Source organism: Macaca mulatta, chromosome 1, assembly GCF_049350105.2.
Source record: "Macaca mulatta isolate MMU2019108-1 chromosome 1, T2T-MMU8v2.0, whole genome shotgun sequence".
NCBI classification, from domain to species: Eukaryota; Metazoa; Chordata; class Mammalia; order Primates; family Cercopithecidae; genus Macaca; species Macaca mulatta.
In genome coordinates this window covers 196,298,773-196,325,745 of record NC_133406.1, presented here as the reverse complement: position 1 = coordinate 196,325,745, position 26,973 = coordinate 196,298,773, and the positions used below count along the sequence as shown (strand labels likewise).

The window sequence follows — 26,973 nt, the reverse complement described above, 5'->3', positions numbered from 1 at the left end:
GTCCAGCTCCAGCAGAATTCTGTTCCATTCCTAAACAGGTAGCAAACTTACCAAAATTTGGGCCTGCTTATCTATGTAAGGACAAGAGGACATTAGCCTTTCAGGCCAGTGGAGGGATCAGGGAACTGGCTGGCTTAAAGAAGTCTTTCCTTCCCTTCCCATAAGCAAGGGGATTTTCATCTTCATTAAAATGGTGATTTTTCAAATGGGGCAGAAAAGTCAGATTAGCGCCCCCTGGTGGTATAGGTAAATCCCAGGGGAAAGGGGAAAACCCAGTAGAGGAAGGAGCGAACCAGAACGCAACATCATTAGTTGGAGTAACAAAAGGCTTAAGAGGCTAGGCACCTTGGCAGATAGATGCCTACAGCAAAAGCCCCACCTGGGTCAGTTGGCAAACACTGGCATCGAATTCAGAGCAATTTCGAGGCCTCATATCTGGACTAAGTCAGCCTCAGGGCCTACCAGGGTCAGACACACTCATTCCCAGCCTTCTCACCAAGGAGATTTTTTGGGATAACTCAAGAACCCCTTTCCACCTATTTCATTCACATGTAGCAGACAGGTGTCTAAATGAAGGCACAAAGTCTCTAATGTACCTCAGCCCCAGACTCTTAAAAGATTCTCATCATCCCTGCTACCACACATTCTTAACCCGATTGCACCACAGCCTGTTGGCCACCACTGAGTGTCACAGGGAAAAGTGTGACATGTCACAGGGAAAAGTAGCCACAGAAGGCTTCACACAGTTCTGGGAGTTAGAACTTGCAGGGGCTCCTCCCCTCTGCCAATGGCTCTTTTGAGCCTCCAGCAAGCATCAAAATCTCAGTTAGGCCCAGTTTCACAACCTGTAAAATGGGATCAATACCTCCCTGCTGACAAGGAGGCCAAGTACAGTACCCGCCTAGGATAAGGAGATTTCAGCCTTGGCCAGTCAGGCCTCATGCTTCACTCAGACCACTCTTCTCTTCCCTCGGTGACAGAATGTACCTCCGACAAACAACCTACGCTTCATGCAGGGCCACTTTACAGGAGGACAGAGTAACAATGCCAGAAAGCTAAGAAGGCCTGAACATAACCCTGCCTTGCAAGTGGCTGAAATCTTTACCTCTTGCCCAGGGGCCCTAAGGGAAATTGAACTGGAAAGAACTTGAACCCCAGAAGTGCCATTCTGCTCCTGGTCTCCAAGTGCCGGTCACCAGGAAGGGATGCTGGGGAAGCAGGGGTAGACTAAGCCACTGCTCTCCCTGGGTCCCCAGTAACAACAGTGACCTGAGTGGAGCGTCAGACTTTATAAAACCTAACTGCTAGGTCCAGTGCGCACTTGCCTTAAGCACTGAGAATCCCTATGCTTTCTCTAAGTGGCCTATATAGAGCACCAAGGATTCCAAAATTCCCCTCCCAGCAGCCCTTGCTGCCCACTTCTAGGGCTCTTACCTCTGTACAGAATGGGGTAAGCTGTGGATGGACTACAGGCTGGACATACATGTGAAAGGTAGACTCAATCTCCATGGTCCGGCCATTTAGCTTCAAGATGGGGAACTCGATGATTTCCTAGAGTGCCAAAGATACAGAAAAGGAAAAATAAGTTATTGTAATCGACCATTTCCAACAGTAGCTCCAAGTCAACAAAAAATGAGTGTTTTGGGTTCATTAGCTCCTGCCAGGCCAAACCCAAGATTGAGTGAAACGGCACCAGCAGTTACAATCCTAACCCTCCCACTGCTAATATCCTCATAGGTTCTAGGGACCGGACACAGCCCTCAACCCCATTGTTTCTGGAAACGGGAAGGAAGACAGTGGTGCCATCTGCCCCAGTTTCTCCAACTGGTTCTCTAGCAGAGGCTTGCTAACTCGAGCCCCTAAGAATACCCCCTTCTTTCTCTTGCCCAGGTCCCTGTCCTGAAATGGGTCTGATCTCCTGCCATATAGACAACCAGCCATCAGACCAATGCGTAGATTTCCTTGTATGAAGTTTGAACCAAGCTGGTAAGTTTCTTCATTATTTCTTAATTTTTTAAAAAGATAAAAAAGCCAAGGGGATCCCAAAGAGGAGGAGAAAAGTGAGTAACAGTAACAGGAGCTAGCACCTCCCACCTTTCTTTCAGGCAGTACACACTCCCCCTACACCGCCAGCCCAATTGCTTAGCCAGCCCTTCCCAGTCCACTGAAACATAATGGAAGAGAAGGAGGAGGAGTGACAATTTGTTTGGAGTCTCTAAGATTAATTTGTCTCCGCTATTTAATAGAGATGCACAGCACCAAGGTCCTGGTGTGCAAACAGGCTTGCAGAACGCTGGCTGTGCAGCACGCCTCATACATCGCTCCTGGGAAGGGAGGAACACACCAGAGGGGGGAGAGGGCAGGAGAGAGCACATGCGTACCAGAGAGAAGAGGGAAAGCAAGGAGAGAGAATAAAAAAAATTATTGCTTTTTAATATTCAAAAACAGTTTGCAAAATTTAATCAAAGCAGAGGAAAAGCTAACATTTTTACCACTTTGACATTTTTATTAGCGCTTTCATAAATTTTTAAAACATGAATGGAATTAGTTTACAACACACACACAAAAAAACTGCCCTGAAAACATCTGGAAGAGACAAATAGGAAATAATAAAAAAAATAAATAAAAGCAAAATTCTCTGAGAAAAATTAGCATGTGGAAAGGGCCTCCACTGCAGAGAGAAAGAAAGGGGGCTCTGCCCATTCAGTGGCCCCAATAGCTCCGGCAGCACCCCTTCCCCGGGTCCTTCATTCTGGAGAAGACCTTTCCAGTATCATTAAAATCGAAGTAAACTGGTTCTCTCCAGAGACAGCCTGGAGAAGCAACACGAAACAGATGACACCTGACTGCACTTAGGAAATGAATGACTGGGAAAACACAAGGAGAAATGGTCAATCTCCTTGATGTCCCAGGAAAGTCAGGCATCCTCCCCGCAAAACATACCCACTAATATTGGGCTTGTTTTTAAAGCATCTATTTCAATCCAACACATAACAGTAGGACCGAAAACCAAATCAAGTCCGTCAGATTTCATGCTAGAGAGATTCAAAGATTCTGGTTGCCTTGTCTCCGTGGGCTGATCTCCAAAGATGAGGAAGCTGACAGGATCTTACTCCCAGAGATAGAGAGGGCAAAATGGCTGCAAGGCTGAGGCAGAGGGGAGAGAAGGGAGGCCCAGGCTGCTGCTTAGACCAGGTGATACCTCTCCTCTCAAGGTGAAGAGAGGGGAACACTCATTTCCCAATTCCCTGGACCTTCTGTTCCCCATGAAGCATTACATACAGAGTAAACGGGGGTTTGGAACTGAATAACAAAATTGAACACACACCAAAAAAACACACATTGGTCCCCCTGCAAAAAATCAGGTATCCAGGATTTCCAAGAGCCAACTCTGAGGTGTGGCCCATGAGTCAGGCTCATCTGACTCCTGATTTTTCTGATGTGTCCTTCCTCTCCCCCTAAGAAGAAGAAACACTTCCTCAACAGAAAGAGCTCTATAGCGTGGTGAGTTTGGCTGCCCTGGTGTCTAAGGAAACAAATACAGCCAGCTCCTCACTAACAATGTTAGCTGGGCCCACAATGAAATTTAACCTGTGACACAACTGTACTTTTCATTTAAACTTTCATTTGGAGAGCAGCAGTGTTTGGAGACCTACAGTTTGTCCTGCTAATAAAGACAAGTGTTGGGACCTTTAAGGATGTCATTCATCTTTGGCTTTTTATTAAATTCAATTTTCTTAAGCCCATGATACATTATGAAATTAGGAGTTGACATTCCTCTGGAAATAAAAATATCTATCAAACATAAATAGAAAAAAACCCTCTATTACCAAGAATTTATGGCTTAAAGTTGATCTCTTTCCACTTTTTTACAAGCACATGGTTTGTTTTAGATATCCGAAATGCTATTATAGATCTAGGATTTCATTAGTATTTATTATAAAATACTATGTGCTTCAGCTTCCACTCTGACCAGCACCAAGTCAGCATCCCCAGCACACTTTCTAGAAATCTGGCCTTTGGGTTTCCCCATTGCAGCAAATAACAGCAAATACTGCAGCTCAATATTCAGACTTTCCTGATGTTCGCTTCCTCACCCAGAGGGAAATGGGGCCAACTAAGTGCTGAGACTCAGAGCCATGCTCCCAGAGAGGAAGAACAAGCCAGACTCGCATCCATGCACAAAAAAAAAAGGAAGGGGGTAGGTCCCTGAAATTCTCAGGGGGCCTAGACCCAAGGCCCAGGACACATCAAATTTGGCCTATTATAAACATATCTCTGATAATGCTAGCTTATCAGCCAAGCCTTCTTCCCAAGACCAAGAAGAGGCAGTTTCAAGGGCCAGTCTCAAAACATGACTTTTCAGGGGCCCTTTCTCCACAACATGAGGAGCTGTTGTAACAATGAGCCTGCACACTGGCATATTCACTTGAGCCACTGAGGATGCAAAAGAGAAGCTTCTGAGAAAAGACCCTCTGAGAAGTTACAGAAGCAAGGACCTCACTGAGGCACTTCTTACCTTCCCATGTTGCCCAGTCAGTACTTCCATACTTCCCAGAACCTTAAAATACTGGCCCAAACAGCCCAGTAGTGGGAGAGGTGCCCCAATCTGCATCAAGTTGGCACAACTCTGCAGCCAGGGCACCTGGAGCATGACAAACATTTTGACGATTTTTAGCTGATAATGATCAGAGATGGAACCCCATCGCTACAGGTTAGTGGCATTAATCCCAACACAAAGATTTGTGACAATGTGCCCAAGTGCCAGCCACTATGTCCAGTTGCTCAGATAATGAAACTGTTATTCCTGACCCTCACCTTTTCTCTCAGCCAATTTCATCACTCCCCTAGGAAGGTTTATTTCAGAAACAGTTTTGTGTAAAAGTAGCACCAGGAAGGAAGGAAGGACCAGTCATATTTACCAGCCCTCTTTCCCTATCCTAATAAGAGCTTCACAGTTCTTTGCCTTTGTATGCCATTTGCATTTAATTAAACTACCTGAGTGCCTACTTTGTGTAGGCTATCAGACAGGGGCTGGAGCAGGACTAGAGATAAGATGTAGTCTCCACTTTGGAGAAGTGCATGGACTATGAGTAGAAAAGACAGGCAAACAAATAAAGAACAGTACACCGTGATAAATACCTTAGTGGAGGGACGTACACTGTGTTATGTTTTTCCATTTACAAAAGCGTAGTTTCACATACATTTTCTTATTTTACCTTCCTTAATACTAGGAGATAGGTTACATCATCATCACCATCACCATCTTCAGGTCATAAATCAATACTATTAAGCATCCACTATTCACCAGGCAGGGGCTGGCTGTAGACACAGAGATGAATACAATGAAAGGTGGCTTCTTTCTCTGAGATGCTCAAGTCTGGGCAATGGGTGGAGAGGAGCTGGCCTCCAGTGCTCTCCAAGACACGTGGAAAATGCAATCATTTTATTCCATTTATTGTATACTACATGGCAGATACTGTGCTAAGAGGAATGATCTCATTTAATCCTCCTAACTCATGAGGTGGGAATCATAGTCATCCCTATTTCACAAATAAACTAAGGCCCAAAGATGTTAATTCACTTGCTCACACTTACGCTGCTTGTGAGGGACAGAGCTGGAACTCCTAAAGGGGAAAATGAGAATGAGACTTAAAAACTGAGTAGGATTAGCAGCTTTCAAAATCTGAAGGGTCAAGAAAGATCTGGTTCTCTTAGTCTAAAAGGTTATCCTGTAGAGAACTCCAGTCTACTATCTCCTAGAAACAGAGTCTGCTCTCAAATTTTAAGAGCAATGAATGTGGACTATCCAGGCAGAAAAGTTCTAGAGGTTTGCTACTGAAAAGATTCCACCATGGCTGCAGTAACACAGATGGCAAGGCAGGAACCATGTGCCTTCAGTGTGATCTCTAGCACCTAATTCCTATGCTGGCACACCAGCTTCACTCTCTCAACTTTTGTTGGGTAAACATATGAAAGAGCTGCTAAGTGGAGGATACAAGCCAAGGGCCTGGCTGTACCAGAAGACACAAAACTCTCCGCAGAATCAGAGAGGGGAAATGATCTGCCTAAGATGTCAAAGATGGTCAGTGATACAGCCAGGATTCAAACCCAGACATTTAACAGTTCAAAGCACTTTCTATCAGATCTACTCTCATCTCTAAGTGGTTTCCTCCCTCAACTACTACAAACCACCAAATCCCAGTCTTACCTAGGGTAATCAACCATCTTGTTGATCAGGACCAAGGGTTTCCTGCAACATGGACTCTTCTTTTTTTTGAGATGGAGTCTCGCTCTGTCGCCCAGGCTGGAGTGCAGTGGCGCGACCTCAGCTCTGCAAGCTCCGCCTCCTGGGTTCACGCCATTCTCCTGCCTCATCCTCCCGAACAGCAGCTGGGACTACAGGCGCTCGCCACCACACCCGGCTAATTTTTTGTATATTTAGTAGAGACGGGGTTTCACCATGTTAGCCAGGATAGTCTCGATTTCCTGACCTCGTGATCCACCCGCCTTGGCCTCCCAAAGTGCTGGGATTACAAGCGTGAGCCACCGCACCTGGCCAACATGGACTTTCAATGCTAACACTGAAACACCATTCACAAACTACCTATAGCACTGGGCTGTCTGCCAATGGTGCATGAAAACTGGCCATAACTTAACAGCTAAGAACAAAAGCCTCAGAATTGGGATTTTTCAAATATCCAAGGTTCCAAACCTATTGTACCTACTGTCTCCCTCAATATTGTTGAGGGGAGAGAAGACAGAAATTTAAAAAAAGCACCAAACAAGCATTCATCTACCTTGTAAAATGGGTTGGAGCAGGTATTTCAAACCTAGCTTTTTTTTTTTGAGTCGGAGTCTCACTCTGTCACTCAGGCTGGAGTGCAATGGCACAATCTCCGGCTCAATGCAACCTACACTTCCCAGGTTCAAGCAATTCTCCTGCCTCAGCCTCCCGAGTAGCTGGGATTACAGGCACCCGCCACCACGCCCGGCTATTTTTGTATTTTTAGTAGAGACAGAGTTTCACCATATTGGCCAGGCTGGTCTCAAACTCCTGACCTCATGATCCGCCTGCCTTGGCCTCCCAAAGTCCTGGGGTTACAGGCTTGGGCCACCACGCCCGGCCCCTAACTGCTCTCTAATTGCTCAGCTAGGAACCCCCAATGATTTCCTTCATAAACGGAGGACACAATGGCAACAGCATTTCAAATGAAATTTCACACCCACAATCAGTAGATTACAAGAAATAAATGTGTAAGTTGCTTTTGGGGTATTCAAACTCCCTTCAACTACAGTGTCTGCAGCAATACAAATACATTTGAAGACAGAACAACAAGAAGAGGATTTAAGTAGAAGGGACTTAGGTTAGACTGTTGGAATTCATAAAAATGGGACAGAGGGTTAATAAATTCTGGTTTTTGTTTGTTTGTTTTTGAGACAGGGTTTCGCTCTGTTACTCAGGCTAGACTACAGTGGCACGATCTCAGCTCACTGCAACCTCCGCCTCCCAGGTTCAAGTGATTCTCATGCCTCAGCCTCCCAAGTAGCTGGGATTACCACACCCAGATAATTTTTGTGTTTTTACTAAAGACAGGGTTTCGCCATGTTGGCCAGGCAGGTCTCGAACTCCTGGCCTCAAGAGATCTGTCCACCTTGGCCTCCCAAAGTGCTGGGATTACAGGCCAGAGCCACTGCGCCCAGCCCAGAGGGTTTAATAGAGTAGCATTCTAGCCCTTTTTCCCTAGGCGTAGATTCTCCTCTGCCTGAGCTGATGTTTCTATGTCCTATCTGAAATAAGAGAATGATCAGATCATTTTTCATGGCTTCCCCCTCTTAACCTAGGAAGAAGGAACTGGTTTTCCTTCATAACAACTAATCTATTCCTTCAACCCTCAGAAGAAAATTCCAAAAAGTGTGTGTCCCTGCACTGAAAGGTTTGATAAAATCTAAAAGCAACACATAACACAAGGTAGAAAATGCAGTCCCTGACAAATATGTCGGTTCTACCCAAATATTTAGTTTTGGATAAAAGTCTCATGCAAAGATGGTCCCTTTCTCCAAGGATCAAGGAGCCTCCCGGCCACAGGGAAGAGGGGAAGTTGGATGGGAAAAGTGAGGGCTACACTGGGCAATGGGGTACGGTTTGCAATAACAGTTTCTCCCTTGGAAAAAAAAAAAAAAAGACATTTTATGCACAAGGAGCTTATTTCTTAAACAAACACTCATGGTTTTGATTTACACCACAGTCTGCTCCTAAATAATTTATGGCGGGTTAAATTTATTGCCAAGCCCTGGATGGCTGCAAATTCGAATTGCCAAATAATTAGATTTTAGGGCAAAGCTTATAAATTACCCGTCGATTTGTCCGGACTTGTTTGTCAGTTGCTTTGTGCTTCGGGTCATCTTTGGCATTTGGCTGTTTGGGTTTTAATTGCTGATTTACACTTTGACAGATGAGAGCTGATGCTGGAAGTTTCAGGACAAGGAAGGGTAAAAAATCGGAGCTTTAAAAGCCTGATTTTTCACCTACATGTCCCCCCTCCCCATCTCCATAGACCCCAAAGCAATTAAAATATAGAAAAGAGGCTGAAAATAGACACTGCTATTCTTTATTCGAGGAAGGTATGGGCGCAGAGTGAATTATAATTTACCTTTATGGAAATCTGAATTTTTCAAACAACACAATACCAATAAATGAAGCAGACAAAGTCTTAGAAACCACATCCTCACCCGAGGTGTGCACACCTGCGTCTACCTCTGTATGCACATGACTCAGAAACAGCCACAGTTCAAACATTTTTACATACTCAATTGTAAATAACTTCAGATATTAGTGGCCTCTGGGAAGCCGACCCTTCAGGGCACCAACAACCAAATGATTTCTTTGTAGCTACCTGTATACACACATTTGTCATGAAATTAATTTAAACAAATCTCAGGTCATGTGCTAGAGAGGTCCCCTGGAGGCATCACTAAGGAAGGGCCTAGAAGTGCAAGGGTGCCAAGCCCAAAAAATCTCTCTGGATAGTACCCTGGCTCTATCACTATGTTGATAAGAGGGCCTGATCTCTCTGTGTTTCCCAGAGAAGCAGGGCCTGCCTCCCAGTCACCTGCTGTATCCCAACAGCTTACAATGAGGTTGTGGATCAGAATAATACTAGTACTAATTCTACGAATAAGAGCTAATACCTATAAGCCATTACATATCGAACACTGTTTTGAGCATTTAATATGTTTAACTCAGTTTATCCTCCCATCAGTCCTGTAAGAATGGTGCTATTATTAACCCCACTTTGCCAATAAGGCAACTGAGGCATAAAAGAGTACAAGTAACTTGCCCAAGGTCATACTACCAGTAGGTAGTCACGACTCAAATCCAGACAGTCCAGTTTTGGAGTCCATGCTTTTAAACACTATGCTCTACTGATTCTCATCAGAACAGCGTCTACCTCAGCTCCCCTCACTTTGAAGGTCCCAAGTCCACATTCTGGGACTTGGGCACATGCAGCCAAAGCCTGTTCCATCAGTTACCCAACGAAACGAAGGAAAGGCATGAGTCTTGCTCAAGATCACAAGACGAATTAGAGACTTAGTTAGACAAAGACCATTTTTCAAACCAATCCAAATATTGCCTTAAGATACACTAGCTGGGGGTGAAGAAATGGCGGTGAGTAACAAGTGATCAAGACAGGACCAGGCCCACTCAGGCAGACTGAGAGTTCTGGTCAGACCACTTGACCAGGAGCCCAGGGAAGCTGGCTGGGCTACAGGAGGCCTTACTCAGTAATCCCCATCCATAGCCCCAGGGACTGCTGATCTCTTCACAGAATACTGCATGCCCGTGGGGTGGTTCATAGATTCCCTATTCTCTGCCCACAAGTGACAGCCAGCAGCCAGGAAGGTAAACAGTTGTGCTGGCATGACAATAGATTTTTTAAAATTCACTGACTAGTAAGCAAGCAATACACAGACTGATACCCCCCCACAATGCACTGAACACATTTCTCATACATTGTCCCATATGATCCCACATCTCTGTGAGCAGTTTTACAGATGAGAAAGCTAAGAGGGTCAACTGTTGTCAAACCACAGTCCCATCACTTGAGAACTTGTTAGAAATGCAAATTTCTGGCCTCCACCCTAGTCTTTCAGAATCAGAAGCCCTGGGGATGGGGCCAGCAGCCTTGGTTTTAACTGCCCTCCAGGTGACTCTGATGCTTGCTGAAGTTTGAAGTTTGAGAACCGCTGGTCCAGACTACAGCAGTGTTTCTCAGACTTCAAATGACCTGAGGAATGTGTCAGATTGCAGATTCTATCTCAGCTCTGGAGTAGGGCCTGCCTGACATTCTGCATTTCTAACAAGCTCCCAGGTGATAAGGATGCTGCTGGTTCTCAGACCACAATTTAAACAGCAAAGGTGTAGTCTAGAACATCTATGTGACTAACTCCTTATCGCTGAGGTACTGACCAAGTGAGAATCAGAGCCCAAGGCTCTCAGCTCCCCTCGCAGAGCGAACCCTTACTTGGCCCACTTTAAGCACCCGAGTTAAGCCCTCTAAGTCTGCTAACCATCCCTAGCTCTTACTGCCGACATTTCATCCACCTTGCTGCCAAGAGCTAGGGCAGAAAAACAGGCCTGTCACATCCAAGAACTTCATAGAGTAGACTGGCACATCTCTGTCAGGAAGCGAGCAAAAAGTCTTCTTGTCATGGCAGTGCCTGCCTCCTTTCGGAATACTGTCAAGACCAGGGCATCAGCTACCCTCAGAGTGCTCAGCACACTACTGTCTCAGCCCTGCAGAAAAAAAACCTTCCTCTGTCCAGATGGAAGCAGGACTGGATACCTCTCCTATGAGAAGACCACTCATTACATACACAAGCCAGGAGCTTATCTGGTCTATCTAACTGCCTCTGGTCCTGAGAAAGGCCTCTCCAACCCTGGCCACAAATTTGGAGCTGCATTACAGAATTCCTGTATATCCTAAGGCACCTGCTTGGGGACTCCTTGCTATCCTCACCAGCCACCACATTCAACACCATACACCATGAATTTCCTTTCAGGTCTGCCCCCGACATTGTTTCTCCAGTCACATTACCTTTCCAGTGAAAGCAGACCTGATCAAAATGCCATGTTTCATCTCATTCATCAGCCCTACCCACCATCTGCAACTACCAATCCCGTTCAGTTGATCAGTTGGCCTTTAAAATGCTGCTAGTGCTGTGAACAATGCAGACATGGTTCCTGCATTTCCAGACAATGCAATCTCAAATCTTGGCTCTGTTTTGTCACACTTTTAGAGAGCAAGATTCCAAGCTTTCTAGCCAGTTATTATCCTATCTACCTAACCATTACTACCTACCTCCTGTAGGCCAATGGCCAAACAATGCATCAAATAGGTCCTAGAGGAATAACTACCCACATTACCGCTAAGGAACTCAACTACAACAGCGCTGCCTGTTATGTTCTCCCTGATACGGATCTTCTACTCAGAGTACCCCATTTACAACAACTATAGATTCCATGCGCCACTCCTTAAGAAACGTCAGTACCACTGACTCCTCAGTAGCCCACTAGTATCCAAAAGAGTTATGAGCTACATAAGAACATGGTTCTCAAGCTTGTTTCCTTCCCAGCACACCTAAAGGTTACAACATGTAACTTCTCCCCATTTTCACCATCGCCAACCAACTAACAACCTAGTCCAACCCACTAGCATCTTTCTCAAGTACTGCATCTGTACCAGTCTCCCAACATACATTTTTAACCTCTTGGAACAACTTCCTTTCAATTCCCATAAACTTTGGTTTACAACATCTATTTCTGTTTCTTCTTTTCCACTCAGTAACACATTCAAATTTCCTTTTCAGGCTCCCCAATGAACACTCCTTTACTTTCAGCAACATCGGCATCTCCAAATAAGTGCCTCTGCCAGCACCGAACCCTCAGATTAGCCCTTGGCTGGAATGGCCTTCCAGGACTAGATACTGACCACAGCACAACAACAGAAGTAGAGCCACTTGTGTATCAGATCTGTTTTGCCGCCCACTGACCTTCCAGATCTCCTACTGGCCAACTACATGCAGGGACAGGACTAAAACAGCAGCCTATCCCAAGGCACCTCTACATCCAAATAAAAGCTGCCCTGGGCCGGGCGCGGTGGCTCAAGCCTGTAATCCCAGCACTTTGGGAGGCCGAGACGGGCGGATCACGAGGTCAGGAGATCGAGACCATCCTGGCTAACACGGTGAAACCCCGTCTCTACTAAAAAATACAAAAAACTAGCCGGGCGAGGTGGTGGGCGCCTGTAGTCCCAGCTACTCGGGAGGCTGAGGCAGGAGAATGGCGTAAACCCGGGAGGTGGGGCTTGCGGTGAGCTGAGATCCGGCCACTGTACTCCAGCCTGGGCGACACAGCGAGACTCCGTCTCAAAAAAAAAAAAAAAAAAAAAAAAAAAAAAAAGAAAAAGCTGCCCTGATGTTTGTCTCTCCCTCCAGATTTCTCCTTTCTGATTTACCTCCTTTCTGACTCTCCCAACACCTGACAGGGTTTTGTCCATGGCAGCAGCATCAATACATATAAACGCCTTTCTGCCTGTGCCAGCCTGTTCACCCTTCTGCTGCAGACCTGCCAGCCTTTGATGGGGGGGGAGCTGGTGTCAACGTGGGTACACTCTTGTTTCAGGCTTTCAGGTTATGGCCCGATTTTCACAGCTAGAGCTCAAAACTCATCACATAAATGTAAGGCTGTGGGGGTTTTTTAAGTATTGTGAACACCCAGGATAAGAGGATAAAAAATAATCATCCCAATGGCATCTTAATCAAAATGATGCAAGATCCTTTTTCCCAATGAGACACAGAGATGGAGAAAGGGTCTCCTGATATCAGTTTCCTCATGTCAAACAATGGAGATCAGTCTACAAAAGAAACGTAATCAAGAGGGGAGAGGAAAAGCAGGGCAGGAAGGAGGTAGGGAGAAGTGAAGCCTATGGACTTAACCTAAACACTCTTAGATTTCACTTCCCCCACTGCCCCCACTTTCCGACCTGCTGGCTTGCTTTTTATGGCTATACCTGTTGCCAATGCTCAGAGGAAGCTCAGCCTCCACCCCCATGCCCTCCAGTCCCTTCTGCTCCCACTAATCTCCACATTACCCAGACCTTCCTGCCTCTTCATCAGTCACTCCTTCCACACTAATCTCAATGTTAGTCAGTCAGATGTTTATCTTTTTGAAGGGTCTAAACCTCCCTGGTCTATTGAAGGTGGGTCCTAGCAGATCCAGATCCAAATTCCCAGTATTTTTTTTTTTTTTAAGCAGGGGGAAGGTGAAGGGGAGGCGTCATGTCATGTCATTCCCCAGCCTCTGACTCTTCCTGGAGACCTAGCAGCCCACCCAAATGCTATGCTGAGGTATCAGCCTCCTGAAAATGCCTCAGAGCCTTAGTCTCCCTGAAAATACCTCAGAGCCTTAGCTCACACCATATCCACTTTCACCCACACCCTTTTACCCACATTTTATTGGGTAAGATGCTCTTAAGCCTCTTCTAGCTTTTGTACTTTCACTTATAGCATCCCAATAAGACCTTCTAGCTCAAATGTGAGAAACAGCATAAAACTGATATATACAATCCAACTAACTGAACAGTGAAATACTTGCCAGGTTCCAAGTCTTTATTCTCCTTCTACCTCATTTGCAACGTTTCCACAAACAAGCCTGCAATCAAGGTCAGTTTTTCCAGACTTAGGCCATTGCATTCTGGCTTACTACGTGAACCCCTTCTTCTTTTCCTGCTATAATAGTTCTGAACGGCCTCAGGCCCACTTGGCCCTCTCTGGTCTCCTGAATTTCTTACAACATGAAAACTCTGCAGCCCTCCCGCACACTGTGAGCAGGGCTGATCATTCCCATCCTTTGTGCCCCACTGTACCCAGCACTTACCCATGTCATGGTAGTTCTCATACGGCCTAATGGTTGTCACACAAATGTCTGCCCTCCTTGACTATGAGCTCCTTGAGGGGAGGGACCATTTCCTGTCTTTATACCCCCAGCATCTAACACAGAGCTTGAAGTTACTATCCAAAGAGTAAAAAGAAGCCTTTTCATTGCCTCTAAGGTGGTTACAATGAGGTCTTCCCCATTCCTTTGCTGACTTAGCTGGTTTTGTCATGTCCAACAAAAACTTTAAAAGGCAGCTCAGTGTCACTGTTATTTTACAGTCCCTGATTTCATTCACCATTTATCAATGGCCCTATTCTTTAGAGCTCTTCCCCACCACCAACCTTAGCCCAGTGTCTAAAATATCTGCATTCCAACAGCTGTCTCAGCCCTGGGGAGGCCACCAGGATAATAAGAGGCTGGGGGGATGTTTCCTGATTTGCACTAAATTATGTGGTGATTTTGTTACCAGTGACTCAGTGTTCCCCAAGGAAAGTTCCTGGCCCCACCCCCAGGCAACTCCACAGCCTACTACACACCATGGCAGCTTAAAGGTATAAGCCCTGGGGAAGGTGGAGAAGCAGTCTGAATAGAGCAAATAAACCGCTTCGATCCTGCCTCTGCTATGCCAAACACACAAGGCAGCGCCACCATGCATCAGTGCTCCATTCCCTGAGATGTATATTTTACTTCTACATTGCTATGTCTGCTCCAAATACAGACAGGCCCTTCGTGAAGTCGCAATACGGCCAAGACTCGGACACAGCAAACGCTTGTTCCCATTCCGGGAGTACTAGTGAGGAGCCACAGTGGGAGCCAGGGGGAGGCCCAACCTTATGAGGGACCACCAGGAAACAGCAGCCTGTGGAGGAAGATGGCTTTGGAAGGAGGAGGGGCAAGTACCACATTTATGGAGGCAGTGACAAAAAAGACAAAGGGGCCTAGTGGGCTGTCCCATTCCCACCATCACTGGCCATCAATAGAGGAATTCATTTATAGTGACCCTGAAAGAAGAGATGTGTTAAAGTAGAGATATAACTAAAAAGAAAGGCAATAATTGCACTGATGGGCAGGGGAAAAATTATTCCAGGAGTCAGGAGCCTGTGCAAGAACACTTAAGGCTCACACAGTCGTCATAACTCAGCCCCCTCAAGCATTTTGTGCTCTGCTTATGGTGTTAACTTTAATGTCTTAACATATAACACCATCCACACTAACACAAAATACTACACACGCCAGATGAGGCTGAGTTATAGTTGCTGTGGGAAGCATAACTTTGAATTTCCTGATTTTGGTGCATTTAATCTCAACCATAATGTTACATTAATGTCGGTATTGCATTTCATTTCCCAGTTTAGAAGAATAGCGTCAGTGCCTTCGCCTGTCTGTACAGAAAAAAGTGCGTGCTGACTGGGGCCACAGACAGAGGGACCGCAATCCAAGGATTAGGCTCTCCAGGAAAAAGACCTGGGCCCCATCCCTCCCGACTGGAGGAGTTACAACAAGGACAAGCAAATGGGAAGGGAAGGGTGGGTTCTTTCTCCAGGGAATTGCTTTTCTGTTCACTTAGTCACGGCGGGAACCAAGAACAGAGAGAAGGAAAGAAGCTAAGCATGGAGCAAAGAGCAATGTGTGGGGCAGGGCGGGGAGGCAGTACGTGGGGTTAAGAGGATTTCTGCCTTTCAGCCTCGAACGAAGGAGAAAGAAATCAATATAGTTCGCTTTGTAGGGATCTTAACCAATTTCCTGTAAAGTTTTCCAAAATGTCTCTTTCACAAAAGACTAGTAACGATGTGGCAACTCTAGGTCACACTGAAACCCTCCGCATCTCTTCTATATCAGCCCTTTCTGTCACCATCAACCCTCCCCACCTACCCTTCAAAAATAACAGCATCTGGACAATTTTCTGGAAACGAGAAACTCCTTTACTCATAGTTCTAACTCAAAATGCAGATGGACTCTCTTCAAGGTTTCCGTAAAAGGGAAAAAAATGCCCCTGTGGACAAAGACCAAACACTAGAAACCTCAACCCCAAAGGTCATTTTTCTCCAAAGGTATGGGCACTTGAATACAGATGAGAAGGCAAACAGTCAGTGGGGCTGCTGCAGAGCAGAGACAAAAAGACTACCCAGGAGCCTGACGGATGGCCAGAGCACTCGGGGAGGAAAGCAGGTAGCCGCCAGGATGGCAGCTTCTCAGATGGGGAGAGCTGGGCTGCACCCTCCCTCCCTGGTCATCCCGACAGCTAAGGTTACCTCCTCCTCCCAACGTGCTGTGGCCTATACCTCATTTTCCTCACTTACATTTGCTTTGGTCTCTTCTGAACACTGAGGTGGTGAGCGAACTTGCCCCAAGGTTAAAGATACACAATTAAAGATCCCACCAAAGCTTTCAGGCTGCTCTCTGGGCCTCAGGGTCACAACAACCATCATTCGGTGCACATCCACACCAAAATGAGCAACATGAACTCCTGCTAGCGAGGACAAAGGAGGCACAATTCTCCTAAACCAGATACAAATCTGCCTCTATGTCAGGAAACAATTCCTAAAACAAGAAAGGAGCCGCATTCCTGAAATGTAGACCCTCTAAAACATTTTAAGCCATCTCAATTAACATTTAAGTGAAAAAAACGTTTTCAAATGAAAACCAGTCTCCTATTCAACCAATACCTATCATGTTAATCTGAATCAAAACATGTAACACAAATAAAATGAGTGCAAAAACCAGAACACCAAAGCCTATGACTGGCAAGCCAAACACTCCAGTTTCACCTAGCTGAACAAAGTACAAAAGTAAACAGCAAAACTGATGACAAATGGAAAATACCATGTTTTACCATGTTTATAACCAATACTGTTACTCACCCAACTACAACAGGGCTTACACCTGTTAGTTTTTCACAATGGCATTCCTTTAGGATAGTCCCAATAAGCTGACTCAGCTAACTTAGGGACTTCTGGAAATCATAGATAGATAAAAGAGCCCCACATTAAGCCTCCAAATAGGCCATGGCCTAAAACTGTTTCTGCCTCCTATATACTCAAGGGGTGTGACACACTCTCATAAAAACAGAAGTGTACCATGCAGAGTCTTGAGTACTGAAAGTTCCTACTGGCTGTGGTGGCTCACACCTGTAATCACAGCACTTTAGAAGGCCGAGGTGGAAGTATCACTTGAATTCAGGAGTTTGAAACCAGCCTGGGCAACATAGTGAGACCCCATCATTATAAAAAATAAATAAACAGAAAATTAGCCAGGCATGATGGGGTATACCCATAGTCCCAGCTACTTGGTAGGCTAAGATGGGAGGATTGCTTGAGCCCAGGAGGTTGAGGCTGAAGGTTGAGGCTACACTGAGCTGTGATCACACCACTGCACTCCAGCCTGAGCAAGAGAGCAAGACTCTGTCTCAAAAAAAAAAAAATAGAAAAGGGAGCTGGTCAGGAGAGGAGCCTGGATGGTTCTCATTCATGAGCCCAGCCCTACTCCCAGGAGGCATGCAGACCTTACTCATACAGAATCAGGCCGGGGGTGGTGGCTCACGCCTGTAATCCCAGCACTTTGGGAGGCCGAGGTGGGTGGATCACCCGAGGTGGGGAGTTCGAGACCAGCCTGACCAACATGGAGAAACCCCGTCTCCACTAAAAATACAAAATTAGCTGGGCATGGTGGCGTATGCCTATAATCCCGGCTACTCGGGAAGCTGAGGCAGGAGAATTGCTTGAGGCAGAGGTTGCGGTGAGCCGAGATGGTGCCATGGCACTCTAGCAGTGGACAACAAGAGCGAAACTCCATCTCAAAAAAAAAAAAAGAATCAAAGAATCTCTGTCAAATGGACAGCCATCAGCCATTTTGAGAGAGCACTAAGGAAGGCTGATCTAAGGTGTATACCTTATTCTGGTCCTTTTGCTGTCTCTTCTGGCAGTTCACTCTCATCCCAAATCTCAACCTTTCCTGCTTCCATTTAAACTTCTTTCTTTTTTGTCCCTACTAAAATCAAGAGCAAGTTGTTATCATACTCCTTGGAATAACTACTCCTCAAATGATGAATTTATTCAGTCTGGACAAGAAATCAGTCACCAAAACTATATTCAATTTATTTTCTAAGTTCTATTTTTGTGCCTCTAATGATTTTTGGTCTAATTCCTGAGCTTTTCCAATTTCTCCACTTCCCTTGTTGACCAGAAGACCTAAACAGCACAGAGACTCTAATAAGAACCTGACCTATGTTGACCTCAATGGAAGGATGCTATTCTATCTAGGACTGACAACTTCTCCAATCCATCTTCTTGGCTTTCGCTGAATCCCATCAGGATCCTGCTACCTGCAAACCTTAAAAAAGCTCTCCCATAAAAAAGGGAGATTTTAAATTGCTATAACAGGTTTCAACCTGCCGTCCCTTTCCTGAAGGTGGTCTTTCCTGAAGGTGGTCTGATGGGTAGTCCAACACAGATGTCTGGCCCCAAACTCACCTTCCCAACTGTTGATCACAGCATTGTAGAGGTTTAATGAAGTCAAGACGCATTACATTTATCACTTGCCCTAGACCGACTCAAATCCATCACTATGTCACAGCAAGAAGTTAGATTGATCTGACAGGATTTGCTCTTCTTCACAAACCCATGTAAGTTATTACTCAGTGCCCCACGCTCTTCTAGCTGTTTGCTGATTGATTATCTGACGATCAGGTCAAGTATCTTCTCTGGAATCACAGTAAACTAACGGGTCTATAATTTCCAAGATCATTCGTATTCTCCTTTTAAAGATAAGCAAGACAGAAAATGCTTCTTCCCGAGTTCTCTAAAGCAACAGCTAATGCTTTGCTAATAATGAACCAGGGCAGCCAATTCCTTAAGTGCCCTTGGAATCACATCATCAGGGTTCATTGATTCTGGAGATAATCTTTAATCAGGCCCAGATCCTGGTAAACAATGTGAAGCCCTAACTCAGCCTGGGTCTGGAAGGTCTTGGTGCCTAAGTCTGGGAAGGAAGTTGGTGACACAAGCTGTTTAAATCTGTACTGCATGATGTCTTCAGCATTGTGATAAATAAATAAATAAGTAAAAATAAAGCCCTTGAAAGAGAGATGAAAGGAGACATTGACAGACCAAACTGAGACATGATTCAGGCTTCACCTTCAGGAATATTGGCAGGACCCTCTGCAGGACAAGAAAACAGAGCTACATAATTATCTGAGCTTATAATCTAACCGATAAGGTAAGAAAATACACATATATAAGCATATGCCAGAAAGCAGTAAATGCCATAACAGAGGTGCCAAGCGATTATGAGGGATCAGAAGAGGGATGAATCCTATGTGACAGAGATGTGTTAGATTTTAGTCTCATGTCCCACTAGGGCTTACCCAGTGACTGAAGTAAAAGAAATAATATGACATATTAAGATTTGGATCCCTGACTCCCAATGTGGGAGAATCTACAAAACCAAAATTCCCAACGTACCACCCAGCTGCCCCCCCACCACACCAGAGAAACTCCAGTAGCTTGGGGAGGCAGGGAAGAAGACTCTACAGTACAGGCAGGAGCAAGAGGCAGAGAAAGTAAGCGTGGCTTGAGTAGCTCCCAAGCTGCACTCCCTTTCACCCAAAGGACCTTCCTTTAGGATATTCTCCTTATCCAGCTCCTGTGTTCCCAGCCCTCAACAGAACTCACTCCAATGCCCCAAAGGCAGACCAATGCATTAAGGGAGTATAGAAAAGAGGAGAGGAGAAAGGGAAAACTAAAGAGGTTGTCATATCTGCTTTATGTAAAATAATCTACCATTCTATCCCTTCCTGAAAAAACCAACCATGACAAATGAACCCAGTTTATCTTTGAATGGACCACACTCCTCCCTACCTTCCAAGTGCCCAATGCTGAGGTCCCCTTCTCTCCCTCCTCCTTACGACTGAAAGTTGTTCCCAGAGCAATATGTCTATGCATCCCCAAATCACAGTCTATAACCTAACCCTGTAGAGAAGAGTTACAGTCCTAGAGCCAGGCATATTCAATGCACCAACACTACAATGAACTGCTACATCAGCCCCCAATCATTCCCTCAAAGCAAACACCACATACTTCAATATCACCTGCAGCTAATCCAAGCCTCCTAGTAGCATTAACTTAAAAGCTAAAAGGTCTTTGAACACAGCTGGTGGCTAATGAAAAAAAGCAAGGAAAGAAATTGTCCTTTCCAACAGACCAACAATGGTACTTACTCAGGTTATCTAATGCTGCATAACAAATCATCCCAAAACTTGGGGCTTAAAACGTCAATAATCATTTGTTATCCCTCACAGTTCCTGTGAGTCAGGAATTTGACCATGGCTCAGCTGGCTGGTCTGGCTCAAAGTCTCTCCTAAGGTTGAAGTCACATGTCCACTGGGGCTGCAGTCATCTGAAGGCCTGACCAGGGCTGGTAGATTCACTTCTAAGAGAGCTCATTCTCATGACTGGCAAGTTGGGCACTGGATTTTGGCTAAGAGCCTCAGTTCCTACATACATGTGCCTCTCCACAGGGCTGCTTGAGTGTCCTGGCAGCATGACAGCTGGCTTCCCCCAGAGCAAGTGGTCCAAAAGAGCAAAGTGGACTGCAATACTTTTTATAACTTACCCTCAGAAGTCATACATTATCTCTTCCACTGTATTCTATTAGCTCTACAGGGATATCTTTGATTCAGTGCAGGAGGGGAACTACCAAGGGTGTGAATAGCAGGAGTTAAGGATCACTGAGGTCATCTTGGAGGCTAGCTACTATAGTATTCCTTAAAGGAACAAGTGGCAGTAGCAGGAGAATGGAGGAAAGAAGAGAACAGAGAAAGGAAGGACGGGAGAGAAGGAAGTATGTTGATTCCCAAAAGCTGAGACCAGAGAAAAACAATGTACCCAGTTCTCTCCAGAGACTTCTCAGGTCTACCTTACACTAGCATACCTGAAACAAGTCCTGCTTCCCAGACAGGAACTCTAAATGAGTAGCTAAAAGACAGGAAGGCATGAGAAAGCTCCTTTCGGTCCCAGAAAGCAAAACTATCCTCCCTCCCTCGTTGCCCACCCCACCTTTTCTAAAGCAATGATGGAACAGTTACCTGAGGATGAATCTGTGGCTTGTCGCACGTGGCCTCAAAGTCCAGCACTAAAAAGTAGTGATACCTCTGGGGAGGGAAGGACACCATTGCCGCCATGGATGCGCCAAAGCCGTGGGCCGCCAGCTTTCTGGTGGATATGGAGCAGAACTCCGGAACACCACAGGGAGAAAATAAGTGGGAGCCCAGCACTTTTCTTGCTCTTGAAAGTAAATACGAAGAAAATCGAGCTGCTCCAGTCTGTAAAGGTGCTAGCATTGAACATCCAGAAGCATCTAAAACTTAGGGGAGGAAAGTTTAAAAAAAAAAGAAAGAAAAAAAAGAAAAAAAAAAAAGAACAGAGAGCCTGGGTTACTCCCTCCCACTGTGGCCCTGTTCCATCTAGTCTTCAGGAGTATCCACGCAACATGGGCCACTCCCCAGTGTTTCTGGGCCCCTTTTCTAAATCATAGTATTCGTTACCGAAGTTCAAGACCCTAATAGCAGCACCTGCAGCATTATTACAGCTCTGAGTCTCCCAGATCATTCTCAAAACAACATGCAACACGGGCCTTCATCTTTAAATGGAGCTCTAAAGTTCAAAAGAGAGAAAAGAGAAAAATTGTGCAGTCACTTCTCAGGTGGCAACAGTTAACATTAAAGCTATGGGCCCAAAGTAACATGAGGTGACCCTGTTGTACAATCAGTCCTGGAAGCTAAGTAGACTCAGACAAGCAGCAGAAAATGTCCTAGGCTCTTTTCTCAGCTCCACTAGGAGCCATTTGCCCCTGGCTTTCCAGTCTGTATCTTGATGTCTCCACATACCCTCCTCCCCTCTCCCAAGGTGAAGGCAAACAAAGCAAATCACAGGGGAGTTTGCTCCCAGCATTCTGGTGATCCCCCAGCCCCCACACTAGTAAGTGGCACCCGGGGGGAATGAACAGTGCCTGGAGAGCACAGCTGGCAACAGCCTTAGGCCTTCTCATTTGCTGCCTTAGACTCAGTCTCTACTAGAGGCCCTGAATGACTGCAGGACTTTTTAAATAGGGAAGAAAAAGAAAACCCAGATGTGGCAGTAATAGGAGCACGGCTAAAAGTCTAGTAAAGTTTTCTGAGTTACATGTGCAAAAAAAAAAAGGAATCACTTTTCCTTTAAGTTTTCCCCTTAAATTTGCAGAATGCCTGCTCCTCAGAGGCCTAACCAAATATAAAAATCAAAGCCTAAGTTTTACTCATGAATATCTCAAACTTCCTTAAAAAGAAAGAAGGAACAAAGCAGAAATGTTGTCTTTCTCCCTTTAATACCCAACATTCAAATTTCTCTCAACTTTAATCCTCAAATAAGAAATCTCACTGTACAATACAGTAATGGCCATAGTTTGTGCTTTCTGAAGCCCCATTCCAACACAGTCAAAGGCTTGCCTCTGATGGCTGCAAGTGGGCACCTGGCTCCCTTCACACAGGGTAGAGGGGATAGCACCCTGTGAAGTCCAGCACATACTCAAAGGCAATTAGGTCACTACCTGAACAGAAGCAGATAATGCCAAGTATGGCTGTCTTCCCATCTCTCTCCTGACTCACTGAATGAGCTACAGTAACTTGCCTATATATTTACTAGGATATACGCTAGCATAGCTCCTCGATTTCCCTATCCCTATAATGAGATTTCAGGGGGATTCAGTGGAGCTAAGACCAAAAAATATTTTAAGTTCTTTGTGGATCCTGCACAAGCACAGCACTTGTTTTCACCACTGCTTTATAGCCTCACCAAAAATACAGCCAAAACTCAGCCCCAGTAGACAAACGCCAGCTTGAGTTTCACTATGGAGTTTCCTGGAAAGGCAAGAGGGCCAATATCCTTTTGAAAGCCAGAATCTTCTCATCACCTATTCCTGAACCGTACTGGAAGCCTTGATGAGATAGGAGACACCGGTCTGCTCAAATTACCCATTCTAGTTTGGATTCAAAGTGCCTCAAGGACTTAGACTCTTCTCTAACCCGATAAAAAAGTGTAAAGACTTCCAAAAGTCTTAATGTTCCACAATGTGCATAGAATATGCATTGTATGTACAGTCAGTCAGATCCTATCTACCAAATACTATAAGCAATTAAGCATGATGAGCAAGGAGGGCTTCCAAGTTTGAATCCTGGCTTTACCACTTACTACCCATGGCACCCTGGGCATGCTGTGTTCTTCAATTCCTCATCTGTAAAATGACAATAACTATAGCACCTATTCCTTAAGTGAGAATACCATGAGACAACACATGCAAAGCATTAAGAGCAGTGTCTGGCATATAAGGGCTTAATATATATTAGCCTAATGTTATTACTACTATCCTATTGGGCTATGCCTAACTGGCCAAGCCTGGATCCCCCAGATTCTGGGCCTACAAATCCAATTAATTCATAAGCCAGCCTCAGAGAGTAGTATCGATGTCTTCTGCAACCCTAAAATGCTCTAGACCTCTGACAGAGCATACTATACATACCCTATTCTGATGGCCAGTGGTTCTCTTGCCTGCAGGCCTTGCTTTTTCACCTGATTTCATCTACATCAAAAAGCTTCTTTTGGTCAAGCACAGTGACTGACACCTGTAATCCCAGCACTGTGGGAGGCTGAGGCAGAAGTATCGCTTGAGCCCAGGAGTTTGAAATCAGCCTGGGAAACACAGTGAGACCCCATCTCTACAAAAAAGAAATTAAAAATTAGCCAGGTGGGGTGGTGAATGCCTGTAGTCCCAGCTACTTGGCAGGCTGAAGTAGGAGGATCGCTTGAGCCCAGGAGGTTGAGGCTGCAGTGAGCTGTGATGACGCCACTGCACTCCAGTCTGGGTGACAGAGCAAGACTCAAAAACAAAACAAAACAAAACAAAAAAGCTTCTCTTGTAGGAAGTCTTGAGAGTAGACATTAGGAGGTCAGGCCTCCACATATCAGCAGTTACTGGATTCCACACTTCCCTTACTTCTAACAACCAAGTTCAGTTCAAGTCAAGAAACAGAAGGTAGCTCTTCCTCTTCCCTTCCTGAAAAACTCAATCCTAAAGCCATTAGGTGCAGCAGAAGAGGGCAGATATCTGTAACAGGTGGAGTAGGGTGAGCCAGAGAGGTCTGGGGGACACTGTCAGAGCCCAGGCAGGGTGAGGAAGACATCCTTGCAGAGGTGGGAAGGTGTGGTACAGCATGTCAGAACCAAGGGGGTGTGGAGAGCATCCATGTGGGCTGGCAGTCTGATGTGGGGTGACATAGGCAGGGTAAAAGAGGCACTCATGAGGGGTAAAGGGCAGTGGCAGTAACAGGAGATTAGCTACCTACAGAGGAACTGATCAAGGAAGTGCATATATTAAGGATAATGGGACCCGAGTTTCTCACTGTTACAGAAAGGACTTAAAATATGGAAAGGGAGAAAATCTGTGGTGTTGGATTGGAATTGGCAGGAAGAATGTGAACTCATGGTTTTTGATTAGATGTATATCAGATAGACAGATGGATACACACACACAAATATACATACATATGCATATATATTTCTGTTTAAGGAAGAGCCAGGGAGCAGTAACAATGGCAATGAGCACACCTAGCACTCCATTGCCTTCTAGTTTTTTTTTAAGATAGGGTCTTGCTCTGTTGTCCAGGCTGCAGTGCAGTTGCACAATCACAGCTCACTGCAGCCTCGAACTCCCAGGCTCAGGCAATCTTCCCACCTCAGCCTCCCAAGTAGCTTGGACCACAGGCACATGCCACCACATCCAGCTAATACTTTTATTTTTTTGTAGAGATGAGAGTCTCACTATGTTGCCCAGGCTGGTCTCAAACTCCTGGGCTCAAGTGTTCTTCCCACCTTGGCATCCCAAAGTGCTGGGATTACAGGCATGAGCCACAGCACCCAGCCCCAGTTGCCTTCTAAATACCATTCTCCACTAAAAGAAACAGAGGTCCGGCCGGGCGCGGTGGCTCAAGCCTGTAATCCCAGCACTTTGGGAGGCTGAGATGGGCGGATCACGAGGTCAGGAGATCGAGACCATCCTGGTTAACATGGTGAAACCCCATCTCTACTAAAAAAAAAAAAATACAAAAAACTAGCCGGGCGAGGTGGCGGATGCCTGTAGTCCCAGCTACTCGGGAGGCTGAGGCAGGAGAATGGCGTGAACCCGGGAGGCGGAGCTTGCAGTGAGCTGAGATCCGGCCACTGCACTCCAGCCTGGGTGACAGCGCGAGAATCCGTCTCAAAAAAAAAAAAAAAAAAAAAGAAACAGAGGTCCTTGAAGAAATGGCTGATTCCAGGGATGCAGCAAGAGAAATACAAGATAAGCCCATAACATCTTATACCACAAAGCAAGGAAACACCCAAAGAATGATGGGAACATACCAAAAGGATACAGAAGCCACCTACTGGCCAAGAAACAATGATAGTAATGGATTATAATGCACTGAATAGAAAACCATGAGTCCATAAAGATATAAATCAATAAATTAAACTTTGATGTGAGATATTTACATAGTTTCAAAGTATCTCCCCAAGAAATACTTATTAATTACAACGAGGAGTAATTTTATGATGGAGAAGCCTGGCAGACATCACCTTAATCAAGTGATCAAAGCGAACATTATCAATAATGGGATAAATCAAAATCATGTAACGAAAAGAACAAAGCATCATTTCTGATACATTCCTGAAGATACACAACCTAAATCTAATCATGAGAAAATGTCATACAAACCCTAATTGAGAGACAATCTAAACAATAACCAACCTATAATCTTCAAAAGTATCAAGGTCATGAATGCCAAGGAACGTTTACTGAGGAAAGTCTAAAGGAGACTAAAGAGACTTGATAACCAAATGCAACCCACAATTCTGAACTGGATCATTTTGCTGCAAAGAACATTCCTAGGACAACTGGCAAGACTTTAATGGGGTCCGAGGATTATATAGAGGTTTTGTATCAATGTTAATTTCCTGATTTTGATGGTTGTATTGTGACTAGGTAGGAAAATGTCCTTGTTTATAGGAAATGCACACCAAGTATTCAGGGTGATGGGGTATTAGGTCGGCAATTTAACCCTCAAATGGTTCAGGGAAAAAATTCCTTCTACTGTACTTACAACTTTTAAGTAAATTTGGGCTGTTTCAAATTGTTTTTCAAAATTGCTTTTTAAAATCAGCTGGGTGGGGTGGGGTGGCTCACACCTGTAATCCCAGCAGTCTGGGAGGCCAAGGCAGGCAGATCGCTTGAGGTCAGGAGTTCAAGATCAGCCTGGGCAACATGGCAAAACCCCATCTCTCCTAAAATTACAAAAATTAGCCAGGCATGGTAGCACACGCCTGTAATCCAGCTACTCAGGAGGCTGAGGCAGGAGAATCGCTTGAACTCAGGAGGCAGAGTTTGCAGTGAGCTGAGATCACATCACTACACTCCAGCCTGGGTGACAGAGACTCTGTCTCAATAAATTAATTAAATTGTTTTTTTTAAATCCATGTGCAATGTAGTTAAAATTTTTAAATTAAAAATATCACACAGACAGTATTTGAAGGGAGAGATCTCCCTGTAATGCCCACAGAAGGTAGGCTGCATGTTCTCTCTGGCAGAGAGGCTCAAAGCATCTCTCAGCCCAAACAGTATCTCTATCCAGCCGACTTTCCATTAGAAGAGCACCCACTCAATGCCCACCTCACTGGCACTCCCGCTACCATAGAGCCTTCTCAGGAAACACCCCTGCTCCCTGCAGCAGCATCCCACCTGCCCTCGCACCCTCTGGTGTCTTAGGGATTTCTCCTTCCTATTGATGTCTTTATGTTTTAGTCACAAATTTGCAGGCTATAAGTCTATAGCTTATAAAATCAACTGGGACTTTTAGTATCTAACTGAGGACCAAAACTCAAAAGAAAGTTTATGATTCTGCCTATTCCTGCAAACTATCTTTCATCAGAGACAAAGATTTATACACATTTATTCTCAGACATCCTTTTCCCTCT

At 45.2% G+C, this 26,973-nt stretch overlaps 1 protein-coding gene across 31 annotated transcripts in view; it reads right to left on the bottom strand.

Annotated features, from left to right (window-relative positions):
• The window catches only part of ERI3 (ERI1 exoribonuclease family member 3), a 134,745-nt gene that overhangs the window by 96,997 nt on the left and 10,775 nt on the right, over positions 1-26,973 (bottom strand). For 16 of the 31 annotated variants that reach the window (XM_002801517.4, XM_015137920.3, XM_028834466.2 and 13 more), the window contains 2 exons: positions 21,021-21,298; positions 1,435-1,551 (listed from right to left, as the gene is read on the bottom strand). In XM_002801517.4, coding sequence (XP_002801563.1) covers positions 1,435-1,551; positions 21,021-21,275 — 372 coding nt within the window. In that variant the 5' untranslated portion in view covers positions 21,276-21,298. Of the gene's footprint in view, positions 1-1,434; positions 1,552-20,153; positions 20,271-21,020; positions 21,589-23,488; positions 23,689-26,973 lie in introns of those variants that run through there. The other 15 variants (XM_077959555.1, XM_077959576.1, XM_077959620.1 and 12 more) reach the window with 6 other exon arrangements.